The sequence below is a fragment of the Pan paniscus genome, chromosome 1 (assembly GCF_029289425.2).
Source record: "Pan paniscus chromosome 1, NHGRI_mPanPan1-v2.0_pri, whole genome shotgun sequence".
Taxonomy (NCBI): domain Eukaryota; kingdom Metazoa; phylum Chordata; class Mammalia; order Primates; family Hominidae; genus Pan; species Pan paniscus.
In genome coordinates, this window is record NC_073249.2 from 99,893,900 (window position 1) to 99,921,892 (window position 27,993).

Here is a 27,993-nt window from a genome sequence, read left to right on the forward strand (position 1 = left end):
TCACTAGGCAATCACTCAGAGGACGGAGTTCATAGGTGTCCATCCTTTTCTACCTGGCTAATTTCTATAGCCATGGCTGCAGGGAGCTCCCTGAGCCAGATGGATGGGCTAGAGGTCCCTGGGGGATTCCCCCACCCCAGGCTGCTGGGATAACTGTCAACAGTGTTCTTGTCTCTTCCAGGCTCCTCTGGCCCAGCCTGAGTCCCCCACCGCCTCAGCTGGAGATGAGCCCCGGTCCACTCCTGAGTCTGGAGACTCAGACAAGGAGTCAGTTGGCAGCAGTTCCACCAGCAACGAGGGCGGCCGGCGGAAGGAGAAGTCAAAGCGAGATCGGGAGAAGGACAAGAAGAGAGCAGATTCTGTGGCTAACAAACTGGGCAGCTTTGGCAAAACCTTGGGCAGCAAGCTCAAGAAGAACATGGGGGGCCTGATGCACAGCAAGGGTTCGAAGCCTGGAGGGGTGGGGACAGGGTTGGGAGGAAGCAGTGGCACTGAGACACTGGAGAAGAAGAAGAAAAACTCACTGAAGAGCTGGAAGGGTGGCAAGGAGGAGGCAGCTGGGGATGGGCCTGTGTCTGAGAAGCCCCCAGCTGAGTCTGTTGGTAACGGAGGGAACAAGTATAGCCAGGAGGTGATGCAGAGCCTGAGCATTCTGAGGACTGCCATGCAAGGGGAGGGGAAGTTTATTTTTGTTGGAACCCTGAAGATGGGTCACCGTCACCAGTATCAGGAGGAGATGATCCAGCGCTACCTTTCTGATGCTGAGGAGAGATTCCTGGCAGAACAGAAGCAGAAGGAGGCAGAGAGGAAGATCATGAATGGAGGAATAGGGGGTGGCCCTCCTCCAGCCAAAAAGCCAGAGCCAGATGCTAGGGAAGAGCAGCCGACCGGTCCCCCAGCAGAGTCCAGGGCAATGGCATTTTCCACTGGCTACCCTGGGGACTTTACTATCCCTCGGCCTTCTGGGGGCGGAGTCCACTGCCAGGAACCCCGGAGGCAGTTGGCAGGGGGTCCATGTGTCGGGGGCCTACCACCATATGCCACCTTCCCCAGACAGTGCCCTCCTGGGCGACCCTACCCCCACCAGGACAGCATCCCTTCTCTGGAGCCAGGCAGCCACTCTAAGGATGGACTTCACAGGGGTGCCTTGTTACCACCCCCCTACCGAGTGGCTGATTCCTATAGCAATGGCTACAGAGAGCCCCCTGAGCCAGATGGATGGGCTGGAGGTCTCCGGGGCCTTCCCCCAACTCAGACCAAATGCAAACAACCGAACTGCAGCTTCTATGGACACCCTGAGACAAACAACTTCTGTTCCTGTTGTTACAGGGAAGAACTGAGGAGGAGGGAGCGGGAACCGGATGGGGAGCTCCTGGTGCACAGGTTCTGAACGGGTGGAACACTGAAGGGCAAGGAGGCTAAACAAAGTTAAGCTCAACTAATTGGCTCATCAAGAACACAGTCCCCATGTTGAGGGGGAAAATGCAGTAATGTTTGTGGGAGCCTGGCTGGAAACTTTTAAGTGTGTGCACACAGGAGTGCTGCCAGGCTGGCAAGAGCAGGTCGGGGCTGGATGGCACCTCAGGGGCTGTACTATTCCTCTGCAGAGCTTGACTTGATGAGGTTTGAGGTACAAGGGGAAAAGATGGCGATTCTGTCTTATAACCTCCTGGGTCCCATCCAGGGACCTAAGAGAAAGTAGCAGGGGAAGGTTTGGTGTGTGGGGGTGGGAGGTGGGCAGAAGTCTTGGGGAGGAATGGGCAAAGGAGGTTCTCAGTCAATAAAACCAAAATTCTTTAGGTTGGGAAAACATGGTGGAGTGAGAAGTGTGGAGGGGAAGTGGGAAATTGGACACATTTGCTATTGATTTGAATTAAGCTAGAAATTAAGGTTGGATAAATTCTTCCCCTTGAAGGATCTGGAAAGACAAGGCAGTAATGTGTCCTCATGGGTGCCTGTTAGGAGGTGGGGGTAGTTTAAATCCGTTTGTTTAGATGGGAAAGGGAGGAACTTAAAAGGGAAATCCTTTTCCTCTTAAGGTTTATTTCCTTCCAAGCAGTCATATGTCATCTGTTACAATTTGAGAAGAGATTGCTGATTACCCCCTATCTTTTCCTCATCTAAGTCTTTAATTGTATTTGTTTAAAGGGAAGAGTGTGGTGAGAACAGCCGTCATGTGTGTTGCATTTTCTCCAGGTGAATTGGGGCAGAGCTGATCTATTTTTTAACCACAGCAATAACCATACGTTGGGGTTTGAGTGCACCTTGGGAGGGGTGGGAGGACAGACATTTTAGCCAGAGACTGTTTCAAACAAAACCAAAAACCTAAGTAGAGCATTACAGGCCTCTGTGGCTGCTGCGTTTCTGTAGAAAGCAACTTATTTTATTGACTTTTTTTTTTTAAGGAAAAGAAATAAAAGGACCCCAGCAAGCAAAAACATTTAAAAAATGATTTTTTTTCCTCCTACTTAAGTGGTTCTTTCTCCCTTTGCTCTACTTTTGGAGAATGAACTTAACATCCCGGCTTCTTTTGTTAAGCCATAGCTGACCTTAATCTGTGGTTAGTTTATTAAAATAATTAAAAATACTTTCTAAGAAGAGATATTTTTGATATTAGGACTGATGTTGAAACATATAGGGGCAATTTATAAAAAGGTAGTTAGAGAAATATATTTTAGTGAACTATAACCACAGAGCACAGATGACTCCCAATGAGCTGATCTGTCTTTAGGTTTCTCCCTTTCCCTGACCCTTCCCTGTTCTCTAGGGGCTGGGAGTGGGGATGTGGACACAGTAGGGGGAGCTCCTTCGCAATTTGCACAAAGCACAAGTCTGAACAGCCTATGCTCTGGCCAGAGCCATTTCTAAGAGCTTTAAACCGGAAGACCTATCCTGGGCCAATTTTCCTTTTTCTTTATATTTTTTTCCGGGAAAAAAAGTCAACTATGCAATTGTATACACTCCCGGGTGCATGTGAAGAAGGGGAATAAGTGTACTTATGTGTCCAGAGTATTAACTGGGGCTGTTTTTCTGTGTTTGGATTTTTCTTTTGAGGTATGTACTCATAACCCATCCCTTGGAACGTAATCCCCACATTTGATCTAAAGCACTTGAGCGTGCATGCATGTGCGTGCGTGCATATGTGTGTGTGTTTTCCTCCTCGGTAGCCAGTCAAGATTGTCCTTGTTGGAAATGCTCACGGTTTATAAAGGTTATTTTCTCCTCAACAAACTCAGAAGTCACCTATTTTCCAAATCTGATTTAATAATTTCCTATGGCTATTAATTCTTAGGGTTTTCTTTGAAAATAGATTTGTGTTAAGGAAGCAGTGAGATTCCAAAGGAAGGGATGTGTATATGTCTAGGCAGGTCTGGAACCTGGTATGAGATGAGCACTCCCCTAAGTTGCAAAATTTAAGGGTTACTATAAAACTCATTAATCAAGATACTTTAAAAAATGCAGTATTTAAAAAAATTAATGCAAAAAAATTTATGTTGGATAAAATAGCGAAATCTTACAGGATCTGACAGGACTGAGATTAGGAGGAGGGAAGTGAGGCTGAATTGAATAAGTATGGGGATGAATCCTTCTTATTTAAGTTTTTGATACATTGTCCATCATAGATTTTTTATATTAATTGTGATTTTTTAAAAATGTTGCATTAAAATAGTATTTATCTTGGTTACTGGATTTTTTGGCACTCCTTAAATTTTGTGCCCAAGGTGAGTGCTTTGCTCACCTCACCCTAGTTACGTCCCTGTTTCTGTGATTTGAACACTAGCGAGAACACCACTGTGTGCGCCTCCATCCCCATCACACACCAAAAAACAGGTGGCTCAGACACCCTGAATTTGCACAGCTCACCTAGCTTTCCTAATTTAGGCCTTCATATCATAGAATGCTGGCCTGGACCAATAGGAATGAAAACAGACCAGGGGTTTTCCCAGAGAATAAAGCCGGAAAAGTTTTGATTCTCCACTGGACTGCTGTGTTTGGATTTGATCTGTTGTTAGATTCTAGTTAACACTTTTGTTTTTAAAAACTAAGGACAAATGAACAAAAAACCTTGTATCATGTTTGTTTTTATTTATAAGTTAGCCAATTCCAATTCCTTTTGCTTTATTTTCAAATAAAAAAAGATGGAAATTTTGAGGGGTGGTCTAGGGGTGAATATGGTAAAATGGGGCTTTAGGCCTTATAGCTTTTTATTAAGAAATAAATTATTTTTTTTATTTGGGAGGGTAACTATTTATTGAGGCATTGAAAAACCTCTCCATTCTAAGGATGAGAGACCCTGAGACAATGGATATTTTTTATAGGAGATAGTGAAGTTTGTTTTGCTTCATTCTTTCGAGGAGGGTCTTGGTGGGATGGGGGGAGGTGAAGGAATAATGCCTGGGAAATTAATATAGATTCAGCTTGGTTTGTGGTATTTTGGGAAGATGAGGGAATAGAAGAGGCAAGCCCATGTCGTTACTGGGTTGGGGAGAAGGAAAGAAGGGGCATATGGCCTGCACTCGAAATGGGCAGAAAAATTCCTTAGTTAAGGAGGGGTGTGTGAGTGAAGGGGGAAGGTAGACCCTTTAACCCCAAGTGAGGGATGATATCATCTCTCAGGCTTAAATTTAAGTGCACTTAGTTCCTTTAATCCAGGGCAACTGGGGTACCTACTGAAGTTTTTAATGGAGAGGGGAGATTTTCAGGGTTCTTGTTTTTCCCTTTTTGATGTTAGACAGTGCTACTCCCTCCCTGCTATGCTCTCTGCCCCATCTCCAACGGAGTAAGTGTTACTGTAGGACAGGCCTCCGCTTCTCCCTTAACCTATGCTGCATTTATTGAAAGTTACAAGATTTAACCAGAAGTTTTTCCTCCATACTGGTTTTTATCAACAAAATAAAAAGATTATATCCAAAGATTTTTTAAAGATTCAGTCTTTTTAAGGAGTGGAGATGGTGTTAAACTCAGTGCTGTAGAGGGCAGTGGAAGGGAAGTACCTTCCCTCTATTAGCTCAGTTTTTTTTTTCTATCAAGCAAAACTAAGGCCCACAGACAAACAAGAATTAGCAGTGACTTCGTGTTGTATATCTGCGGGGTGATACTGAGCCCAAAAGAATAGAGCTGGTTTTGAATGTGTTCTGAGAACCTAGCTTTTGCCATTCTTAACTCCTTTTAGCCATGTGTCCAAGGTTCCAGTCACATTTTTTTTTTCTCAATAAAGAGTATTTCAGAGATGATTGTCTCTGAATTACTCAGACACCTCTGGACTCTGAGTCTTCTTTCTTTTTCCTTTTTCTTTCTTTCTTTTTTTTTTGGTTTGAGACGGAGTCTCGCTCAGCTGCCCAGGCTGGAGTGCAGTGGTGCAATCTCGGCTCACTCCAACCACCGTCTCCTGGGTTCAAGTGATTCTCCCGTCTCAGCCTCCCAGGTGGCTAGGATTACAGGCACCCGCAATCATGCCCGGCTAATTTTTGTATTTTAGTAGAGATGGGGTTTCACCATGTCGGCCAGGCTGATCTTGAACTCCTGACCTCAGGTGATCCGCCAGCCTCGGCCTCCCAAAGTGCTGGGATTGATTACAGGCATGAGCCACCGCGACTGGCCTCTGTGTCTTCCTTCTCCAATGAGTCAGTGCCCCAGACATATAGCCACAGGTGAGGAGACAGAATTAGAAGCCCCTTCCCGGCCTGGAATCACCTGCACTCCAGATTTTTCTAATTTCCTTCTTTCCCTCCAGGCCTTTCAACTATAGATCTGGATGAGTCATGCAGGCATTCTGTCTCTTCTACTTTGCAGACAGCCAGTCTGCAAATCACAGGGTATTTTGCCCCCATACATCAGTTGGGTAACAAAATATTACGATGTCCCCATGTAGACTTTGTCTGTGCCATCTCCTGCATTGGCCAAGTGGGTAAGGGGCAGTACAAAAGAGCAACGGAAGCTGGCTGGCAGCAGTTAAGAGGAGTAGGGGTGGGAAGGACCTTGGCCTCTTTCTGTGCTTATAACTGGATCTGTGACTCATCTTGTGAGTCACTCAGCTCCACCTCCCTCCTCCAGCTGCCCCTCCCAGCAGCCTTTACTCCTGGCACAAACCTGCAGCCAGACCAGGATTCTGAAAATGGAAAAATCTGATATAGCCCCTTGCCTCTCCACCCTTCCCTTCATCTAGTACTTCTACTGGGGGTGTGTGGGGTGGTGAGAGGCAGCCTTAACCCTCAGCTCCTGCCCACTCCATTCCTGGTTAAGTATTGATCCAAATCGCCCAATTCTTTTCTCCTCCTGATTTCCCCCCACCCCGCTTTTTTTTTTTTTTTTTTTTTTTTTTTTTTTTGGAGACAGAGTTTCGCTCTTGTCGCCCAGGATGGAGTGCAATGGCGCGATCCCAGCTCACTGCAACCTTCGTCTCCTGGGTTCAAGCGATTCTCCTGCCTCAGGCTCCCGAGTAGCTGGGATTACAGGAGCCTACCACCATGCCTGGCTAATTTTTGTTTTGTTTTTGTTTTTTTTTTAGTAGAGTCGGGGGTTTCACCATGTTGGCCAGGCTGGTCTTGAATTCCTAACCTCAGGTGATCCACCCACCTCAGCCTTCCAAAGTGCTGGGATTACAGGCATGAGCCACCACACCCCTACCCCCCAATTTTTTTTTTTCCGTGTTCCTCCACTGTCTCCACACCTCAAAGTGCTAAAGAATAGAATGAGGCTCTTGAATGAAGGATGGTGGTGAGAAGGAAAGTGGATAATGGGATTTAAAAGTTATGGTACACCTTCCTATGCTTTTTTTTTTTTTTTTTTTGCGATGGAGTCTTGCTCTGTTGCCCAGGCTGGAGCGTAGTCATTAGATCTTGGCTCACTGCAACCTCTGCTTCCTGGGTTCAAGCGATTCTCCTGCCTCAGCCTCCCAAGTAGCTGGGATTATAGGTGTGAGCCACCACGCCTGGCTAATCTTTGTATTTTCAGTAGAGATGGGGCTTCATCATGTTGGCCAGGTGGTCCTGAACTCCTGACCTCAACTAATCTGACTGCCTTGGCCTTCCAAAATGCTTGGGATTACAGGCGTGAGCCACTGCGCCTGGTCCCTATTTTCTTTTTACAACAGACCTTGGGAAATATTTTCTTCCCCCAAGAGGTTGAGGCCCATGGAATGCATTAGGGGCAGGTGGGGTGGTGGTGCTCTGTAGCCTTTAGGACTTCTAGAATCAGGCTTCTGGGCCACCTTCTTAGCAGGTGTATACCTCTTTGTTCCAGACTGACTTTCTGTCTCACAATATCTTCACTATTTCCACAGTTGCAGCCAAGACAGGAAACTGAAAGCTGAGGCCAGAAGGGTGGTGTACTGGGGGGAGGGGAAAATTGAGTGTCACTTTGGAAAACTGGGGCCCCCATCTAAGGATTGCTGCCTCTGTAGATTCAAAAGCAATAAAACAGCAGCTCATTAACTCTTATTTTGTATTTTATTTTCTGTCTTTTTCATGTCTAAATAAAGATTTTTGCTTTGCTGTCCCCAAGTCCCCCTCCTTTAAAGGAGCTGCAGCTCCTTCTCTCCTTGTTCCCAGCTTTCCTTACCCATCTTTGCTTCTAGGGTTGCAGATGGGAGGGACGGGGGATGGACTGCTGAGCTGAAGAGAGGTTTCCAGCCCTCACCTGTGAAAGTCCTGAACATGAATCATTCATTTGGAGATCTGGTGTCTGGGTTGGAGGGGTGGAGTCACATACGGGAATGGGCACTTATTGCCTATTGGTTGTGTATCTACGTGATGGGCAAGATTAACTGGTAAGATCTTTTTGTCCCACCCACATCCCCAAGACTTGCACACAAACCGTACTTATGTCTGCATCTTGGACACATTTCCATCTCTTTTTATACTTCTCCACTGCAGTCTTCACATGATGTCTGTGTCATGCCCTCTAGAGAAAGATATGCAAAACCACTTTAACCAGTTTCCCTGCTTCCTCACCTAATTCTTGGGCCTCTGCTGACAAAAATCCCCCCAGGTCTAATTTTCATTTTCTTCTGGAAGAGGCGGCAAGGAGGCTTGAACCACTTTCACATTCCTACCCCTCTCCCCGCCCCAAACCCCTTTGAGAAGACAAAAGAACGGAGCTTTTAAGGGAAGTCATCACTGAGACACTCCAGAGAGGTAGCCCAGATGATTCCAGCTTCATAATCAATAGAACTGCTCCCCTCAAACGGTCTCCAGTACTCATGAACAGGAAGAGAACAGGGTCTGGGATTGGGGTAAAGAAGGGAGTCGTTTTTCTCTCAGTCCCCATTTCTTCCCCACCCGTCCGTCTCAGACTCCACCGTTTCCTCTCCACTTTTCCAGAATTGTGTGTATTCTCCTTTAAGGGGCTGGGCATCTCTCCCGCCCTCTCCAGAGTCGACTGAAGTTTCCGAGGAGACTTCTCAGGCTGGGCTGGACACACCTTTCCAAGGACCCCCAAACTCTGCTCCGTGCACGTCAAATGCTCCTTTCCCTTGGGTCCAACCCCCTACCCCTCTCCCTAACACCCCTCTTCTCAAGAAGACTCAGCCTCTCCCCGAGGTGGGTGAGCATCCTTGAGGTTTCCCACCCTTAACTGCTGTGTCCCCGGATGGAGCCAGAGAAATGTGGTGGGGGGGCCGGGGCCAGAGTTTCAACATTGCCCCCCAGAAGGAGGAGCCAGAGATGGGGGTAAGGAGAAGGAATTTGGGGGGGTGTCGGCAAGAGGGTGAGAACGGGGATGAGGTGGAGATAAAAGGGGGAAGCAAAGGCTCTAGAGGAGGAGGGTGTGTCTGTCTATCAGCTTCTGCTGATGGAGCCTGGTCTGTCTTTCTCAGTCTCAAGTTCGTTGTCTCATTATCCATTAACCAGCCCCTCCCTTTACTGTCTACCAGCCCTGGTAGGTCTGGAGCTCCCCACAGACACTGATCTCAGTTTCCCCCGAGAGTGAGAGTGTAGGCCTCTACAGGCAGCTGCCTTTGGGGAGGTGGGGAGCCTAGGGGTTAACTCTAGACCCCCCTCAACTCTCTGGACCAAAGTCTGTCCAGGAAAACAGGATGCCGGAGCCCAGGAGTCGTCAGCCTAGCAGTTGCCTGGCCTCCAGATGCCTCCCAGGTAATAATGCCCTATTACTCTCCAAAGACTCTTCCAAATTTCATCCTACGCCAATCTTGTTTCATGCCCTCACCAAAGATACCCCTGTGTTCCTCTCGTGGCTCGAAGTACTTCTGCCTGAGGCTCGCTGTCCTCCCTGACAGCCTCTAGAGCTGGCTGAGAGCTGGACCTTGACATTCCTTCTGTTTCCTTGACCCTGTTACCCCTTTTCAAATTTACTTATTCAATACATAGTTAGTGCCTGCTATGTGCCAGGCCTTGTTCTAGGCTCTGTTCTAGTTACAGAAATTAAAAAACATTTATCTTTCCTCATAAGCTTACATTGTAGTGGGCTTTGGGGAGGATTTTAATCTTCCCTATTTAGATCTCCCTTTCTTGGAGGGGTGGGTGTATCCAAGTGTGGGCAACACTGGGAACAGTCATAACAGGGCTTCCCTTCTTCCCCTTTAGGGGAGCAGATCCTAGCATGGGCCCCAGGGGTGAGGAAGGGCCTGGAACCAGAATTGTCTGGAACCCTGATCTGTACCAACTTTAGGGTCACCTTCCAGCCCTGTGGATGGCAGTGGAATCAGGTGAGATGGTTGGGGCCACAGAAATGACAGCTAGTGGGAAATGGGTAGGGGAGTCTAGCAGGATTTAGACAAACATTATGGGTTAAGGGCTGTCTTTTGAATGTATCATTGATAATCAGTGGGAACTCTCTCTAGGGTTGTTGCCCCCTAGAAGGGGTTGGGGCTGCCAGGGTAGGAAAATGAGGGCGATTTCAGATGTCTACCCAGTCACGTGCTTCGTCTAGGACACTCCCTTGAACAGTGAATACGATTTTGCCCTGGTCAACATTGGACGATTAGAGGCTGGTAAGTTGGGGGGGTTTGGTGAAGGGGTTCACTGGGGTTGTTGGAACTCCCTCCTCGTCCTTCCTCTGTTCTCAGAAAACAGCAGGGATGGAGTGGGATGGGCTGCAAGAGTCCCTTCTGGAGAGACTCTAGTCCATGGTTACACTGTTCTGTACCTCTTGACTTCAGTGAGCGGCTTGTCCCGAGTCCAGCTCCTCCGTCCAGGGTCCCTGCATAAATTTATCCCTGAGGAGATTCTGATTCATGGCCGAGACTTCCGGCTGCTCAGAGTTGGTTTTGAGGCTGGAGGCCTAGAGCCTCAGGCTTTTCAGGTAAGAGGCCCCTAACCTGAGGCTTTCTCCTCACCTCAGAACCTTGGGATCCTCTCCCTGACAATTTCTGAGACTCCTCCAGCCCCTGGGATCCTCTCATCATTCCCCCTGCTTCTCTCAAGGAAAGGCTAAAAGGCTGGGATAAATGATTGCGTGATGAGAGTATAGAGCCTGCACTCTAGCCTTACTCTATTAATTACCAGCAGTGTGACTGTGGGCAAGTTTCCTCCTCTGAAAAACCAGGATTCCTCCCAGAATCATCATTCTAGGATTCTGTGGTTCCAGATTTGTTCTCCCGACCCCAGTCCCCATGACCTGAGGAAGCCCCCTTCTCTAGGGACTGTCTTCACTGTTCTTCATTCTTGGCAAAGAGAGTGGAGCAACACATGGGCTCCATTTCCTTCTTTTCACTTACTCAGCCTAAGCCAAAAGGATGGAATGTCCTTTCCTCTGCAGGTGACCATGGCCATTGTCCAAGCCAGAGCTCAGAGCAATCAAGCCCAGCAGTATTCGGGGATAACCCTGAGCAAGGCTGGTGAGTGAGAGTGCTTTAGGGTAAGGAAGAGTCTGAAAAAGCAGAGGATGGCTGATGACAAAGAGCTGAGAAGCTGTCTCTGATTTTCTCCTTCCTCCTCTATGTCTCACTCCTGTTCTAGGCCAGGGTTCTGGCTCCAGAAAACCACCAATTCCTCTCATGGAGACAGCGGAAGACTGGGAGACTGAGCGGAAGAAGCAGGCAGCCAGAGGCTGGAGGGTCAGCACGGTCAACGAGAGGTTCGACGTAGCCACTAGGTGATCCCCCAGTGCACCCCAACGCTGCTGCTCTCCCAATCTTCCCTTAGTTCCTTGATCCTCTAAAGCTAGGACTTCCCACAAACTCCAGCCTCCTAGGACACCCACAAAGCTATCTCCCTTGCCTCCTAGATCCCTAAACCTGAAATCCCTTGGAATGGTCCCTCTGAAGCAGCTTCCTTGTAATAAGAGCTTTACATTATAATGAAGTCACTGAGCCAAACTGTAATATCACTCTCATTTCACAGCCTCCCCCGTTACTTCTGGGTCCCTAACCGAATTCTGGACAGTGAGGTCAGGAGAGCATTTGGCCACTTTCATCAGGGCCGTGGACCGGTCAGTGTGATGGTTAGGGTAATGGCTGTGGATTAGAGGGTCATGTGGGCCAGGGACATCGTGGAGGGAGGAACCTCTGTGAGGTCAGTGTGGGGGCAAGGGTAGCGTGGAGCTAGGCATTTCTCCCACAATGACCCTCTTCTGCCCCATGTGAAGCGCTTGTCCTGGCATCACCCTGGGGGCAGTGATCTTCTCCGCTGTGGAGGCTTCTATACAGCCAGTGACCCTAACAAGGAGGATATCAGGTGAGGGAGGCTTGATGAGAAGAATCAAGGTTTAGGTGCTCAGGGCAGACTCCTTCTCTTATTTCCTGACTCCCTCCCCTCCAGAGCAGTGGAGTTGTTGCTCCAGGCTGGGCATTCAGATGTTGTCCTGGTAGACACTATGGATGAGCTGCCCAGCCTTGCAGATGTCCAACTTGCCCACCTGAGGCTGAGGGCCCTCTGCCTGCCCGGTGAGAATAACCTTTGACCCCTAACCCTCACCCTCACCCCTAGGTCTGCTGAGCCTAACCTGGTTTACCCTTTGCTTGCTGTAGATGAGTAGCTCTTTAGTCCAATGAGCCTGTTTTCTTTTCTTTTCTTTTTTCTTGAGACGGAGTCTCGGCTGGGCCTGGTGGCTCACGCCTGTAATCCCACCACTATGGGAGGCCGAGGTGGGCAGATCACTTGAGGGCAGGAGTTCGAGACCAACCTGGCCAACATGGTGAAACCCCGTTTCTACTAAAAATACACACACACACAAAATTAGCTGGGTGTGGTGGCCGATGCCTGTAATCCCAGCTACTTGGAAGGCTGAGGCACGAGAATCGCTTGAACCCAGGAGGCGGGTGAACTGAGAATGTGCCATTGCATTCCAGCCTGGGCGACAAGAGTGAAACTTGTCTTAAAAAAAAAAAAAAAAAAAGGCAGATGAGACGGAGTCTCCCTCTGTGGCCCAGGCCGGAGTGCAGTGGCGCGATCTCGGCTCACTGCAACCTCCAACTCCCATGTTCAAGCGATTCTCCTGCCTCAGCCTCCTGAGTAGCTGGGATTACAGGTGCCTGCCACCATGCCTGGCTAATTTTTGTATTTTTAGTAGAGACGAGGTTTCACCATGTTCCCATGTTAGACTAGGCTGGTCTCAAACTCCTCAGATGATCCACCCACCAAGGCCTCCTAAAGTGCTGGGATTACAGGCACAAGCCGTCGTGCCCGGCCAGTGAGACTGTTTTCTACTCACCTCCCACCTCTCCCACCTCTCCCACAGACTCACTGGTTTCCTGTCTTCTTGACCCCAATTTATTCTTTAAACAGCTTTATTGAGACATAATGTACATACCATAAAATTTACCCTTCACTGAGGTATACAATTCAGTGAGTTTTATTATATTTACAATGTTGTACAACCATCACCACAGTTTAATTTTAGAAACCATCCTGGCCATTTACAATTACTTTTCATTCCTGTTCTTAACCCAGCAGGCTATCAACCTGAATCCTGAATCCTGAATTCTAATCTCTTTGCCCTTCTGATCTTTCTACCCTCTATCAGATTCATCTGTAGCTGAGGATAAATGGCTTTCAGCCCTGGAAGGAACACGATGGCTGGACTATGTCAGGTACTCCCTCGCTTCTTCTAGCCATCATTTATAATTCAACCTTCCTCAACCTTCTGTTAACTTGGGGTCCTAAATGGCCTTTCTTTAGTTCTTCTCCTCGGTTTCCCAAGAAGACTGCCATTTTCTGCTCTTTAGAAGGAGGAGGGGTAGGATTTGGAGTCGGCCTTATTCCATCCCATGACCCATCAAAATCACTCCATTCCCCTAGGCTTATCATTCTTCCTCCCTCTTCCTCACCTGCTCCTCCAGGGCTTGTCTTCGAAAGGCCAGTGACATTTCAGTATTAGTGACATCCAGGGTTCGTTCTGTAATACTTCAAGGTGAGTTCCTTGGTTAAGCCCATTCCATTCCTTGCCTCTTTTCTTTACCCACCTGACCAGATTGCATTCAGGGAGGGAGACCCATAAGGCTTCTTCCTCTCCTGTTCCTGGGAACTACCTGCGAGCTCTACTCTCATCCTTCAGTGCTACCTCTGCCTCCCCATCACAACTTGTGGTCCCTGACACTAGGATGGTCTTAGCCCCTTTGTTCCTTTCCTTCCATCAGTGGATGGAGACTGGGGTTGGGGTGGGAAGGGTAGTGTGGAAGCTGGTTTGAGAATTGTGATTCTGCCCCTTACATGTGAAACTGGGTATTTCTATCCGGGTGGAGTCTAGGAAGTGAATCATTCAAGGTCTTTGTTTTCTCTTCACTTCTATGTGCTTTCTCAATCCTCCTACTCCAAACCTTTCCCCTCTGTGCCTCTCACTTCTCCTTGCCGTATTTCTCTTCTCATTCTCTTCTGCCCTAGTTTCTTGGACCCCTCTTCTTTGTCCCTTCTTCCTCTTTATCACCCAGAGCGCGGTGATCGTGATCTCAATGGCCTCCTCTCTTCACTCGTCCAGCTGCTTTCAGCCCCCGAAGCCCGAACACTGTTTGGCTTCCAATCACTAGTACAGCGAGAGTGGGTGGCAGCTGGACATCCCTTCCTGACTCGGCTTGGGGGAACTGGGGCCAGTGAAGAGGTGAGAATGATTCGGGATGGCATCGGGGGGATATTACTAAGGAAGTAAGAGAATGAGAAATTATTTTGTATAATCCATTGGAGGTGAATCTGGTCAGAAGGGCCCCGAGGTTAGGCTGTGACGAAGATCCTGATGAGTGAGGCCTTACAAGCCCCTGCTACCCTCAATTCAGATTTTCATTCCCTAACTTCCATAAGTTCCCCCTATTCCCTGTGTTCCCCATTCCCTTATCATCTCGTCATCCTCCCTCTTTGGGTCCCAATAATCCCTTCCAACCTCTTAATTTCTTTTCAGGCTCCGGTGTTTCTCCTCTTCCTTGATTGTGTCTGGCAGCTCCTCCAGCAGTTTCCAGCTGATTTTGAATTCTCTGAGTTTTTCCTTCTTGCTCTTCATGACAGTGTCAGGGTTCCTGACACCCTTACCTTCCTGAGAAATACCCCCTGGGAGCGCGGAAAGCAGAGCGGACAGGTCAGTGACTTCTATTTTTGACTCGTGTTTTTTTTTCCATTGAGATGTACTCTCTGAAGTTTGGTCTTGATTTGTTTTATGAGAAGTGAGGTCTGTGAGTGGGGAGGGGGAGATTTATTCTCATTTTCAGGACGAGACTTTTGCCCTACATCTTTCCTAGAATAAGAGGTGAGAATCTCATGATTTGTCTCTAGATGTGGGAGGACTGTGTGTAACCATCCTTTTTCTTGCTTCCTCTGTCCAGTTAAACTCCTATACACAAGTCTACACCCCAGGATACTCCCAGCCTCCAGCTGGGAACTCTTTTAACCTGCAGCTGTCTGTCTGGGACTGGGATTTACGTTATAGCAATGCACAGATACTACAATTCCAGAATCCTGGCTATGACCCAGAACACTGTCCAGATTCCTGGCTCCCTAGACCACAGGTGAAGTGTCTAAACTTCCTAAATTCCCTTGATGTTCCCACAGGCTCATGCTACTAGACAGTGAGAAGTGAAAGACAAAATGTCTTGAGTTCCTTAGGGAAAGCTACTCCACTACTCTTCTGCAGCTGTCACTTATAGTCCCTGGGTGTCCCTAGGAAGACAGAAGACCTAGAATAGCATAGAGGGCACCCTTTTTGTCCTTCCTCAAGTCTGTTTACTCATCTTCCTGTCTCGTGCACACATAAGGTGCCCTAAAATCAACCTTAATCAGTCCTGAGGCCTAGTTGAAGCCTAATGAGGAGGGTAGAAGAGTTCTCATGGGGAGGCTTGTAGTTCTAGTCACCAGTGCAGTGAGTGGGTGGCAGCAGGACACCCTGTCCTGATCCAGATTGGGGAAACTAGGGTTATCTGGTCTCTCTGTTGCCAGTTGATTTTCTTTTCCTTTTAGCCAAGCTTCATGGTTCCTGGACCCCCCAGTTCTGTGTGGCTCTTCTCTAGAGGAGCATTGACCCCCCTGAATCAGCTCTGTCCTTGGCGGGACAGTCCCTCCCTGCTGGCAGTCTCTTCTCGTTGGCTCCCTCGACCTGCTATCTCCTCTGAAAGCCTGGCTGACCAGGAATGGGGTCTCCCCTCACATTGGGGAGCTTGCCCTTTACCTCCAGGGCTGCTGCTGCCTGGGTATCTGGGACCCCAGATCAGGCTCTGGAGACGCTGCTACCTGAGGGGAAGGCCTGAGGTCCAGGTAAGAAGGGAAAATAGACTGGGAGTGGGACAAGGGACTTGACTCTGCTGAACCAGATGAACAGGAGCTGGAAAGGCAAGGAGCTGAAGCCTCTGGGAGTCTGGGAAGTGAAGTTCTACTCCTCCTGGCATCAAACAAGGTTTGGGAGTGTAGGAGGTGCGGGAAAGTGCTTGTGGCTTAGATTAAGTGGAATTTAGGGCATAGCTGAAAGGGGAAACAGAATTAAAGACACCAGAAGTAGCAGAGAAGCAGGAGGCCAGAGCTACAACAGTATTCCTCTCTGTTCCTCTTTGCCTCCTCCCCAGATGGGCCTCTCAGCTCCCACAATCTCTGGCCTCCAGGATGAGCTATCCCATCTTCAGGAGTTATTACGGAAATGGACACCAAGAATATCTCCTGAGGATCACTCCAAGAAAAGAGATCCACATACCATTCTCAATCCCACTGAAATTGCTGGCATTCTCAAAGGCAGGGCAGAGGGGGATCTGGGGTAGAGGAGGGTTCCGTCTAATCTTTTTTTTTTTTTTTTTTTTTTGTATCTGGACTTGCAGCCTCAGCTTTCACACTTCAGCCCTTAAGTTCACTAAGAAGGTCTGAGTTTCTGCTGCAGATGGTGGTGTTAACTGCTCCAACTCTTGTCTTGCTTAGTTCCTACAAATATTTTTGCTTCTTGTCATTTGAAGGATTAAGAAACAAAAACAATCCAGAAATTGATCGGTTTTCTTAGGCCAATCCCATCCCTTCTGGATAACCAGATGTTAAATCATGAGATCAGAGATGCTGTTCATCAGTCCCAACAAGATGGCCTAGAAATCGCATTCTCACCTCGCCTTGCTGCTGCTTTAATTCCAAGTTCTATTTCTTCCCTTATAGTTTTCTATAGGAATGAGGCGGATACAGGAAACACCCTGTCTCCTCTGTATTTTTGTAGTGGAATTTCTATTTAAGGGGCTCATTAAAGCATAGTATTTATACACATTGCTGGCATTGTTTCTTGTGTTTGAATAAAGGATTCTCCTAGGTAGGAAAGTGGTGGGTAAAAGGGGTGTATGACCCAAGAGAGGAAGGCATCCACCATATTATTGCTAAGGAAATAGGGGAACTGGGTTTGGTGAGGCTCTGCAAAATTCAAGTGCAATTTGGGGAAAGGGTTCTCGTGTGTGTGTCTCCCATTTAGAGGCAGATGGGGCCAGAGTGTTCTAGAGATCCAGACTCTAGAGCTCCGATCCCATCCACCCCTCAGCTGTGGTCACACACCAACCCGGAGCAGCCCTCACCCTCCCCATGCAATTACGACGAGGTGAGCGCAGACGTCACTCTAAGCCCAGACATTTCGCAGTCTCCTCCCCTGAGGGAAAACCAAATACCTCCAGCCCAAATCAGGGTTGTGAGGCCAAATCTGCAAGAAGGCTGCAGGCGAGAGGGAAGGCTCCCTCTGCGCCTGAAAGCAGCCAAGTCCTCGGGTTGGGGGGAACTCTTCAGCACATCCTTCTCTGGACAACAAAAAAAGAATCACTGTCCACAAAATATATTAAAACTGAAATTTTTGTTCTTTTAGCTTTCGAATTTACATTTTTGAGAGCAGTGTGATTCTTTCAAGTCTAGCAGTGCATTAAGAGGGCCTGAGCGTTTCCGTTCCGCCCTCCTCGCTAAGACAACTAGCAGCGGCACCTCAGGACGCGAGCCGAGGACTCTACCGCCCGACCCAGGTTAAGTTTCGGAGGCTCCTAAGATGGCTGCAGCCGCTTCCAGGCACCTCCTCTTCCGCGGCCCCGCCCACCGCTACGTCTGCCTTCGCCCCGGAAGTGGAAGTCGTGCTGAGGTCAGAAGGCGGAACCGCTGCTGGGAGACGGCGGGATCTCTTTCGCCATGGCTGCCGGGCCGATCTCCGAGCGGAACCAGGGTAACTGGAGGGGGAAAGTCTGGAATGGGCTCAGCGTGGCTAGGAGGCCCCGACTACAGCCAGCAGTGTCTCTGCAGGGGTGGGAGACTGGACTCCTCCCTTCCCCAGAGGGCGCGAGACCGGCCCTGTGCCTGTTGGGGGCGGGGTGGCCGGGTGCTGGCTGAGGCCTCTGGGTGTGATACTTAAGTCCGGTCCCCTGCTGACTTCTCACTCAAAAAATCAAAAAAATCCACTCACAATACTAAATTAGACCTCAGAGGATTCCCGAAGTCCTGGGAAGAGAGAAGTTTAAGGGTTTAAACTTTTTTTTTTGCTCCTGTCCCCTACCCCGGTCCCCAGTTCCCCTGGTTGGGTTCCATCTTCATGTTTCCATCACTTCCTTCCTTCCCGTTACACTCTCACGCTTGCTCTTTTTGCTCCCTCCCTTCAAGATGCCACTGTGTACGTGGGGGGCCTGGATGAGAAGGTTAGTGAACCACTGCTGTGGGAACTGTTTCTCCAGGCTGGACCAGTAGTCAACACCCACATGCCAAAGGATAGAGTCACTGGCCAGCACCAAGGTGAGTACATGACAAGGGGCGAATTGCTCCCGGAGGGTCCCAGCAGTATTCACAACTGTTTTGGAATAACATGAGCAACCTAAAGATTTTTTTCTTTTAAGCCTCTGTTCAGTTTATTTCTGGAACCATTCTTAAGTAAAGTGATGTTGTTTCTTTCTTGTTCTTTGTGATTAGAGGGTAGATGAGTTTTACCCCATTTTCAGTCTCTTTACTTACGTTGTTAACCTCCTCTTCTCCACTTTTCCAGGCTATGGCTTTGTGGAATTCTTGAGTGAGGAAGATGCTGACTATGCCATTAAGATCATGAACATGATCAAACTCTATGGGAAGCCAATACGGGTGAACAAAGCATCAGCTCACAACAAAAACCTGGATGTAGGGGCCAACATTTTCATTGGGAACCTGGACCCCGAGATTGATGAGAAGTTGCTTTATGATACTTTCAGCGCCTTTGGGGTCATCTTACAAACCCCCAAGATTATGCGGGACCCTGACACAGGCAACTCCAAAGGTTATGCCTTTATTAATTTTGCTTCATTTGATGCTTCGGATGCAGCCATTGAAGCCATGAATGGGCAGTACCTCTGTAACCGCCCTATCACCGTATCTTATGCCTTCAAGAAGGACTCCAAGGGTGAGCGCCATGGCTCAGCAGCCGAACGACTTCTGGCAGCTCAGAACCCGCTCTCCCAGGCTGATCGCCCTCATCAGCTGTTTGCAGATGCACCTCCTCCACCCTCTGCTCCCAATCCTGTGGTATCATCATTGGGGTCTGGGCTTCCTCCACCAGGTAAAGCTTTTGGTTAAAATATGTTTGTCTTAAGGTTGGGGGAGAGGGTCAGGAGGAAGAAGAAAACAAGTCTGAAAGGGGGACAGGGGACATTGAGTCAGTGAGTTGATGGGAAGAGGACTGAGGGGTGATGGTAGTGGTGGAGAAGAAAGTTGTTGGGTTTCTTTAGGAGGGTGAAGTTGGTTGACTTTTCTAACATTGCTTTTGATTTTAGAGCACTGGGAGGAGGGGGAAAGAGCTCACCCTGCCTGGAGAGGCCAGATCAGGACAGGCTCTTTAAAGACATTTTCTCCTCACTACCATTAACTCTTCCTTTTTCCATTTCCTCTATAGGCATGCCTCCTCCTGGCTCCTTCCCACCCCCAGTGCCACCTCCTGGAGCCCTCCCACCTGGGATACCCCCAGCCATGCCCCCACCACCTATGCCTCCTGGGGCTGCAGGACATGGCCCCCCATCGGCAGGAACCCCAGGGGCAGGACATCCTGGTCATGGACACTCACATCCTCACCCATTCCCACCGGGTGGGATGCCCCATCCAGGTAGGTGTGCTTTGTTGGGAAAGGGAGGGAAGAGCTTGGTAGAGCATCTCTGTTACCACTCACCCTGCTGCCCTTTGTTCCTCAACAGTAACAGTTTCAGAGTTTTCCTTTCCTTCAGACATTCTATTATAAAAACATACAAAATGCTCTCTAACATCTACCACCCTGAATCCATTTCTTAAGTTTTTCTGACAAGTAGACTCTACTTGCCAGTTTTTATTTCTTTAACCTTTAGTTCCATTCTCTTCTCTGACTCCACCTCAAAGTGGTGACCTAATTGCCAAATCTCGGGGACGCTTCTGCTCCTTATCTAGTTTGACCTCTGATATACTTGAAACTAGTTGTGTCCTCCTGTTTGAAATTCTTGTCTCTTTTTGCTTTTGCTTTTCTAGATCCTCCACCCCTCTCTCTGACTTCTTAATCTCAGCTACCGTGATAGACTCATGTCTACTTGTGCCTAGATTTTTGTGCTTGTTTCTCTTTTCTGCATATATCTATAGTTTTAATTGGATATATACTGATGCCTCCTAGGTCTGTATCTCTAGTCCGTAGCTGTTGATATTCCAGATCCTTAATGCTGCTGCTTAATAGATAGCGTCATTTTTCTATCCCTCTCCTTCAAACCCATTCTTCCTCTAGCGTTCTTTTTTTTCAGGTGCTTAATTCATGAATCTGAGAGCTATGTTTGACTGCTCCCTATCACCCCACTCTTAATACCAAGTCTTATTTGTATCAGTGGCATCTCTCCCCATGGCCAGTGCCCTAGTTCAGTCTCTCATTGCCTCATTATTTTACACTTAATTTATTGTAGTAATCTCCTGCCACTTTGACTCCAGTTTTCCCTAACTTTGATCTACTTTCACAGTGTAGGTTTTTTAAGACACAGATGTGCACACACTTGCTCAGAATTCCTCTGTTGCAGCCTTTGACCTACAGAGTAAAACCCAAACTCATTACCGTAGCATTCACAGCTCTTTATGATCTGGCTCCTGCCCCTCATTTCTATAACTGCATTTTGCTCCTGGCATTTCCTGGAACATACTGTGCTGTTTGCCACACCTGTGACTTGCACATGGTAATCTTTCTGCTTGGATGCTTTCTTCCCATGATCTTATCCTCCTGAAGTATTCATCCTTTAGAATTAGATCTTTGCTTAGACAGTATGTCCTCTGCTACTTTCTCAAATCCTATCAACAGAGTTATTACTCCACTTGTTATATACTTCATCATTACTATTACAGTACCTAAATCATGGAAGAAGCAAGCAAATAGGGTAAGGAGTTGATTGAGTAATTGGTTGATTGGTTGGTTTGTGCTGTTGGAATAGGGTCAAGGATAGGGAGCACTTTTTACCACCCTTCTTTTTTTATTTTTATTTTTTGGTGATGGGGTCTCACTCTGTCATCCAGGCTGGAGTGCAGTGGCGTAGTTTTGGCTCACTGTAGCCTTGACGTCCCAGGCCCAAGTGATCCTCCCACCTCAGCCTCCTGAGTAGCTGGGAATAGAGGCACACACCACCGTGCCTGGCTAATTAAAAGTATTTTTTGATAGAGCTGGGGTCTCACTATGTTGCCCAGGCTGTTCTTGAACTCCTGGGCTCAAGTGATCCACCTAGGCCTCCCAAAGTGCTGGGATTATTGGCATGAGCCACTGTGCCCAGCCAGCCTTATTTTCTATACCCTTTTTTCTATATAGTTCTCTTTCTGATGTCACTTTCTTTCTAATTTTGTTTTCTTCCTTTTTCTATTTTCTTTGCCTCCTTCTCTTTGTCTCTTTTCTTCTTGTGTCTATTTTATTTTCATAGGGATGTCTCAGATGCAGCTTGCACACCATGGCCCTCATGGCTTAGGACATCCCCACGCTGGACCCCCAGGCTCTGGGGGCCAGCCACCGCCCCGACCACCACCTGGAATGCCTCATCCTGGACCTCCTCCAATGGGCATGCCCCCCCGAGGGCCTCCATTCGGATCTCCCATGGGTAAGTCGGCTCTAGCCACCTCCCTCATCTGCACTTATCATGTTCTTACAGCTTCCTGTAGGCACACCCCTTGTCCCGTGCCCTTACTAACTTTTCTTTTACTCTTTGCAGGTCACCCAGGTCCTATGCCTCCGCATGGTATGCGTGGACCTCCTCCACTGATGCCCCCCCATGGATACACTGGCCCTCCACGACCCCCACCCTATGGCTACCAGCGGGGGCCTCTCCCTCCACCCAGACCCACTCCCCGGCCACCAGTTCCCCCTCGAGGCCCACTTCGAGGCCCTCTCCCTCAGTAAATTCACATTTTCCTTCCTCCTGTTACATCTTCCCAATATCTTTTCTATTCCTTGGACCAATCAGAGATGCTGTAGCTCCTTGGGGCAAAGGTACTAATCCCTTTCAGCACCCCCACTCCATTCCCCTTTTTAATGTAACTTTTTCCACAGGAGGTATTTCTTTTTTATGTTGGTCCTGAGTATTTTGCAAATGCACAGAGAAAATAAAACTAAACTCCTTGTTTATTTGTGGTGTTTTCCTTGACAATAGTAACTTTTCTCTTTTTCTTTTAAGAAGAGATGTCAGTATCATGAAAAGAATGGTAAGGTAGGAGTAGGAGCAAGGGTGCTTACTCCACATTTTAAAGGCTTATTCTGTAATGTGCTGTTGCAGTTGCTGAGCTTTGCTGTGCACTAGAGTAATTGTTTCCTTATGTAGAGCTTATCTTCTAGTTTGGAAGATAGGGACCCAATATATATAGCATAGGATCATCATTTTTTTTGTTTCTTTTTTTTATTTGGAGACACGGTCTTGCTCTGTTGCCTAGGCTGGGGTGCAGTGGCACGATCATGGCTCACTGCAGCCCCAACCTCCCAGGCTCAGGTGATTCTCCCACCACAGCCTCCCAAGTAGCTGGGACCACAGGTGTGTGCCACCACACCCAGCTAATTTTTGTATTTTTTATAGAGGTGAGATTTCGGCATATTGCCCAGACTGGTTTTGAACTCCTGGGCTCAAGTGATCACCCCTGCCTCAGCCTCCCAAAGTGCTGGGATTACAGACGTGAGCCACCTCACCCAGCCGGACTATTGTTTTAAAGTGAACAGATGTATCTGGAGATAGTCTGGCAAAAATGAAGTAACATGCACTATGCAGTTCATTGCAGCACTGTTATAATGGCAGTAGATTGGAAACTCACATCTCCATCAATAAAGGGACGGTTGAATAAACTGATAAATTCATGCAGCAGAGTACTGTGCAGCTGTAAGAAGGAATGTAAAAAAAGCTGTAAAAAGGATCTCCAAGTGAAGATCTCTACGTACTGCTGTGGAGAGATCTCCAAGTGAAGAAAATAATGTGTGTAGTGTGCTACCTTCTCTAAGGGTAGCATATATATATATATGTATTTACTTAACGTTTTTAAAAATGGGTAAACCAGCTACTCAGGAGGTTGAGGCAGGAGAATCACTTGAACCTGGGAGGCGGAGGCTGCAGTGAGCCGAGATCATGCCATTGCACTCCAGCCTGGGCGACAGAGCGAGACTCTGTCTCAAAAAAAAAAAAAAAAGGATAAACCAAATACTAATGGAAATTGATAACACTGGGGAGGGAGTGGATATTGAGGGAAGCTGGATTCTCTGAGTATACTGTGTTAATGTGTTCTTCATTTGGAACAATATAGATGTCTTACATAATTACAAAACAAATTAAAATGAGTAAATGGAGACAGTAAATGTTCCATACGTGTTCCATTTTGTTCTGTTCCTACAGATGTCTGTAAACAGTCATCTCAGATAAGGAGTTTGTATTTCAATTTTTTTTCTCATTTCTCAGTCCTTCCAAACTTGATTTTCATCACGTGTAAATCTCAGTTTAAAGACTTCAGTAGACCAAATCCAATGGCCTTTTTCTCCCCCATGTTCTTTGCCACATTAATCCTGTTAAGTCACCCCTTTCTTGAAGTGCCCTCTGGCATATGTAACTGTGAACTTTACTAAATTCTAGGCAAGAAGTGAGCATGGCCCTCTTGTTCTCGTCCATCATTCTCATTAACATTTTTATGGTACCTGCAAAGGCTGTCTGTTGGTGACAGCTGAGGATTCAAAGATAAGCAAGGCAGTTCTGCTGTCAAAACTGACACATAAGAGATTGTTAATGAAACAAAATATTTTGAGAGCAGGAAGAAAGTTACCTATTCTGGCATGAAAGTCCAGGAAAACGGCCAGGCACAGTGAGTGGCTCACGCCTGTAAGCCCAGCACTTTGGGAGGCTGAGGCGGGCAGACCACCTGAGGTCAGGAGTTCGAGACCAGCCTGGGCAACATGGTGAAACTCCGTCTCTACTAGAAATACCAAAAATTAGCCAGGTGCAGTGGTGGGCGCCTGTAATCCCAGCTACTCAGGAGGCTGAGACAGGAGAATCGCTTGAATCTGGTAGGTGGAGGTTGCAGTGAGCCGAGATCAAGCCATTGCACTCCAGCCTGGGCAACAAGAGCGAAACTGTCCCCCACCTCCCACCTCAAAAAAAGAAAAGTCCTGGGAAAAAAGTGATACCTGCATTTAATCTTAAAGGAAGGATAGACCTTTCCCAGGCAAGGAGAAATTCAATCCAGGTGGATGGGATGTTTCTGAGGAGAAACAGATTGATAAATAGCATGGTGTATAATGCACTAGAGCTGTTTGGGATTGGAGGCAGGCTGAGGTCAGAGCCAGTTAGGGAGCTCCCAAAAACCATTTTTCAGCCCTTTTTCACATCATGGCAGGGAACCATTTGAAACAAAATTGAGGTAAGGGGAGGCAGCTGCTTCAGCCTGGAGGCTGTTGGCTCGGAAATTCTAGCTTCCCCAGTTTGATATGCTTATTAGATGTTCATGGTGATATTGAATAGACAGAGATTTTGAGTCTGGGCTTGATGGGAAGGTCTGGACTGCAGATATAAATGGGAATCATCAGCATATAGGCAGTATTAAAGTCGGGACTGCCTGTGGTGAGCAAGAAGAGAGTAGAAGTCTTCCCGCCCCTGGGACTGAGCCCATAGGAACTCTAAAATTAAATGGCCCCAGCAAAGGAGACTACAAAGGAGTGGTTGGTGGGACAGGGCACTGGCACCTGGGGGAAAATGATGAGGTCTTCCCTCAGAACTTGAAAATATATACAGTCATTTGTGTATTCTCAAGGGATTGGTTCCAGGACCCTCCACAGATAATGAAAATTCACAGGCCGGGCGCGGTGGCTCACGCCTGTAATCCCAGCACTTTGGGAGGCCGAGGCGGGCGGATCACGAGGTCAGGAGATCGAGACCATCCTGGCTAACACGGTGAAACCCCGTCTCTACTACAAATACAAAAAATTAGCCGGGCGTGGTAGCGGGCGCCTGTAGTCCCAGCTACTCGGGAGGCTGAGGCAGGAGAATGGCGTGAACCCGGGAGGCGGAGCTTGCAGTGAGCCGAGATCGCGCCACTGCACTCCAGCCTGGGCGACTGAGCGAGACTCCGTCTCAAAAAAAAAAAAAAAAAAAAAAGAAAATTCACAAATGCTCAAATCTCTTATATAAAATGGCACATTTGCATATAACCTAGGCACATCCTCCAGTGTGTTTTAAATCATCTCTAGATTACTTGTGACACCTAATGCAATGTAAATACTATGCAAGTAGTTGTTATACTGTATTGTTTAGGAAATAAATGTCAAGAGGAGAATGTCTATACATGTTCAGTACAAATGCAACCATCATAGGCCTAACTACATTTTCCATCCACAGTTGGTTGAATCCATGGATGCCAAACCCATGGATATGGAGGGCTGATGGTATAAGTTTTCACTCTAAAAGTATACAAGATTTCTATTTTAGCAAATAAGGTATCAGTGGAGAGTAGGCAAAGTCAACTTAAAGGGAAGAAATGGCTCCCTGCTGGCCAAATGCTCTCCTGCTGGACTTGGCTATAACCTAATTGAAAATGTTAACATATTTTGCTGGGTGCGGTGGCTCACGCCTGTAATCCCAGCACTTTGGGAGGCCAAGGTGGGCGGATCATGAGATCAGGAGATTGAGACCATCCTGGCTAACACGGTGAAACCCCGTCTCTACTAAAAATACAAAAAAATTAGCCAGGCGTGGTGGCAGGCGCCTGTAGTCCCAGCTACTCGGGAGACTGAGGCAGGAGAATGGTGTGAACCCAGGAGGCAGAGCTTGCAGTGAGCCGAGATCACGCCACTGCACTCCAGCCTGGGCGACAGAGCGAGACTCCGTCTCAAAAAAAAAAAAAAGAAAATGTTAACATATTTAAATAAAGAATATTGTCAACCTGGCTGTGTGTGGTGGCTCATGCCTGTAATCCCAGCACTTTGGGAGGCAGAGGTGAGTGGATCACTTGAGGTCCGGAGTTCGAGAGCAGCCTGGCCAACACGGTGAAACCCTGTCTCCATTAACAATACAAAAGTTAGCCAGGCGCAGTGGCTCACGCCTGTAATCCCAGCACTTTGGGAGGCTGAGGCGGGCGGATCACAAGGTCAGGAGATTGAGACCATCCTGGCTAACACAGTGAAACCCCGTCTCTCCTAAAAATACAAAAAATTAGCCGGGTGTGGTGGCGGGCACCTGTAGTCCCAGCTACTCGGGAGGCTGAGGCAGGAGAATGGCATGAACCCGGGAGGCGGAGCTTGCAGTGAGCCGAGATTGTGCCACTGCACTCCAGCCTGGGCGACGGAGCAAGACTCTGTCTCAAAAAAAAAAAAAAAAAAAAAGTTAGCTGGGTGTGGTGGCTCGTGCCTGTAGTCCCAGCTGCTGGGAAGGCTGAGGCAGGAGAATCACTTGAACACCGGAGGTGGAGGTTACAGTGAGCTGAGATTGCGCCACTGCACTCCAGCCTGGGCGACAGAGTGAGACTCTGTCTCAAAAAAAAAAAAAAAAAAAGAAAAAGAATGTGTGTTAACCTGATGACGGGTCAGCAATGAAAGTCTAGTAAAGGGAGAGTCCCTGAGGCCAGTCCAAGCACCATCCTGGAAAGCCGTCAGATTCAGAGTAGTCCAGGAGTGCTGGCAAGGCTGCCAATAGCAAAGAGGTGGGGGTAGAAGATTGTTGCCAAGAAGAGTTTTCTGGACCCATTGGCATGGCTGCTTATTGCAGATGGCCAGATGCCATTAAAGATACAAATCCTCCAGTAATGTCATTGTGCATTTATACATTGACATTATGATTCTGATTTGGCTTCAGGGAGAGAATGTACTAGACATGTAGATATGAGTTTTCAGTCTGAGTGACAGTTAAATATTTATGATAAATTAATATTTATGTATTATGGTTTTATATTTCAGAAGATTGTGAACTTTGTTGGCATGAATGATTATTTCCAAGATCCAGCTTTGGAGTCTGCAAAGCCCAGGCCCGTGTCCCTGTCAGAGGTAAATTCAACCTGGCAAATGTTACCTGTGTGGTCTCTTCGGACATAGCCTGTCAGCCTTCTCCATGTATATATCTCAGCATTCTGAAGCCTCCACATTTAGTAAGGCAGAATCACAAGCTATTAGATCTGAGAGGGACCTGATGCAGTATCTAGTCCAAGCCCCCCTTTTCCAGATGAGAAACCTGAAGTTCACAGATGTGGAGAACTTGACCAAGAGTTGACAGCTTGTTAGCAGTGAGAACCCAGGTCCAAGCCCAGGTCAGTGCTGTCTGGAAGGTCCTGACCTTATCTGGCATAGACACATTCAGGATGTATTTCCCCAAATCACCATATTCTCTCTCACTCCTTCGGCAGGGATGGTCATCAAGTGTCACCAAGTGGCATGTCTTGGATCTCTGAGTCCAGGTTATTGATGCAAGAGCAAAGGAAAGATGAAGGGAAAAGCTGAAACAATTTACTTCTTCCTGCCCGGGAAGTACAAGTGTGTGGAGGGGAGGGGAGGGAGGTAGAGGAGAGTAAGAGAAAATGGAGAAGGGTATTGAGAGGATCCTTTTTGAGTCATTGGAGCAAATTAATGGAAGGGGAACTGTCCGGTTGGTCAGGTCTGTAAAAATCCCTCAACTTCCCCAGTACTTCTGCTACCACCAACTGAATGGACAGGATGAGGAGGTGTCCACTGTAAATAAGTAACCTGGACTGTTTTTTGAGGAAAGAGATGGAAGGAATCCAGGGGTCTCTGACTCTGGCAGTTCAGGATAGAAACCACACCTTGTTATCTCTGCTTTCTCTAAAATGTCCAGGTAAACTTGGAATAGGAGCACTCTGGATTTGGGAGACTGTTGTGAAAAAGGAGTTTGAGAGCAGTGGAGAAGGCAAGGGAGGTGTTTTGAAGGCAGCAAAAGCCCCTGAAATTATTGGGTCCTGCCATACTGAGACTGGGGTGCTAAGGAAGGGGCTGCCACATCCCCCATCTCCCTGTCTTCCCACTTGTCTTCCTAACATCACTGTTTTTTTCTTTAGTTCCTTTTATCTTTTACTAGGAAGGGCCTGGGAAGGGCTGGGTGCCATTTCCAGCTGTTCTTGTGACCACCTCCGGCCCTTTCATCATTTCTCCCCGTGCCCTGACTCCCTCCCCATCCTTTTTTCTCCCCTCCCCACCAATGGTCTCTCCCGATGCTCAGTGGCGCGGGGT

The 27,993-nt window shown here is 47.8% G+C and overlaps 3 protein-coding genes across 10 annotated transcripts in view; all 3 read left to right on the top strand.

The window, feature by feature from the left end:
• The window catches only part of OTUD7B (OTU deubiquitinase 7B), a 72,960-nt gene extending 65,521 nt beyond the window's left edge, over positions 1 to 7,439 (top strand). For all 5 annotated transcript variants that reach the window (XM_034934387.3, XM_034934396.3, XM_014347201.5 and 2 more), the window contains one exon: positions 182 to 7,439. In XM_034934387.3, the coding sequence (XP_034790278.1) occupies positions 182 to 1,390 (1,209 nt within the window). In that variant the 3' untranslated portion in view covers positions 1,391 to 7,439. The remainder of the gene's footprint in view (positions 1 to 181) is intronic.
• A 944-nt stretch (positions 7,440 to 8,383) lies between these two features.
• MTMR11 (myotubularin related protein 11) lies at positions 8,384 to 16,607 on the top strand. Of its 4 annotated transcripts, none has more exons than XM_003817320.6 (17): positions 8,384 to 8,669; positions 9,017 to 9,092; positions 9,543 to 9,664; positions 9,889 to 9,949; positions 10,118 to 10,260; positions 10,717 to 10,795; positions 10,917 to 11,052; positions 11,301 to 11,388; positions 11,545 to 11,633; positions 11,718 to 11,842; positions 12,922 to 12,988; positions 13,238 to 13,308; positions 13,826 to 13,992; positions 14,287 to 14,460; positions 14,705 to 14,887; positions 15,336 to 15,629; positions 15,935 to 16,607. In XM_003817320.6, the coding sequence occupies exons 1-17, from the start codon at positions 8,604 to 8,606 to the stop codon at positions 16,121 to 16,123; spliced, it is 2,130 nt and encodes a 709-aa protein (XP_003817368.1). In that variant the 5' UTR covers positions 8,384 to 8,603; the 3' UTR covers positions 16,124 to 16,607. The 4 variants fall into 4 exon arrangements, with proteins under 4 accessions (XP_003817368.1, XP_034790302.1, XP_063461703.1 ...); XM_034934414.3 differs by having other exon boundaries at positions 8,598 to 8,669; positions 9,628 to 9,664; XM_034934411.3 differs by lacking the exon at positions 9,543 to 9,664 and having other exon boundaries at positions 8,530 to 8,669.
• Positions 15,145 to 21,924, top strand: SF3B4 (splicing factor 3b subunit 4). The gene is made up of 6 exons (XM_055114000.2): positions 15,145 to 17,532; positions 17,964 to 18,092; positions 18,340 to 18,882; positions 19,216 to 19,422; positions 21,227 to 21,400; positions 21,512 to 21,924. The coding sequence occupies exons 1-6, from the start codon at positions 17,499 to 17,501 to the stop codon at positions 21,697 to 21,699; spliced, it is 1,275 nt and encodes a 424-aa protein (XP_054969975.1). The 5' UTR covers positions 15,145 to 17,498; the 3' UTR covers positions 21,700 to 21,924.
• The last annotated feature ends 6,069 nt before the right edge of the window (positions 21,925 to 27,993 follow it).

Coding starts and splice junctions, on each gene's coding strand:
- MTMR11 (XM_003817320.6), top strand. CDS start 8,604: ATGTGGTGGGGGGGCCGGGGCCAGAGTTTCAACATTGCCCCCCAGAAG. Junction 9,950..10,117: donor CATTGGACGATTAGAGGCTG/GTAAGTTGGGGG, acceptor TCTTGACTTCAG/TGAGCGGCTTGTCCCGAGTC. Junction 15,630..15,934: donor GGGGAAGGCCTGAGGTCCAG/GTAAGAAGGGAA, acceptor CCTCCTCCCCAG/ATGGGCCTCTCAGCTCCCAC.
- SF3B4 (XM_055114000.2), top strand. CDS start 17,499: ATGGCTGCCGGGCCGATCTCCGAGCGGAACCAGG. Junction 18,883..19,215: donor GTCTGGGCTTCCTCCACCAG/GTAAAGCTTTTG, acceptor TTTCCTCTATAG/GCATGCCTCCTCCTGGCTCC. Junction 21,401..21,511: donor TCCATTCGGATCTCCCATGG/GTAAGTCGGCTC, acceptor TACTCTTTGCAG/GTCACCCAGGTCCTATGCCT.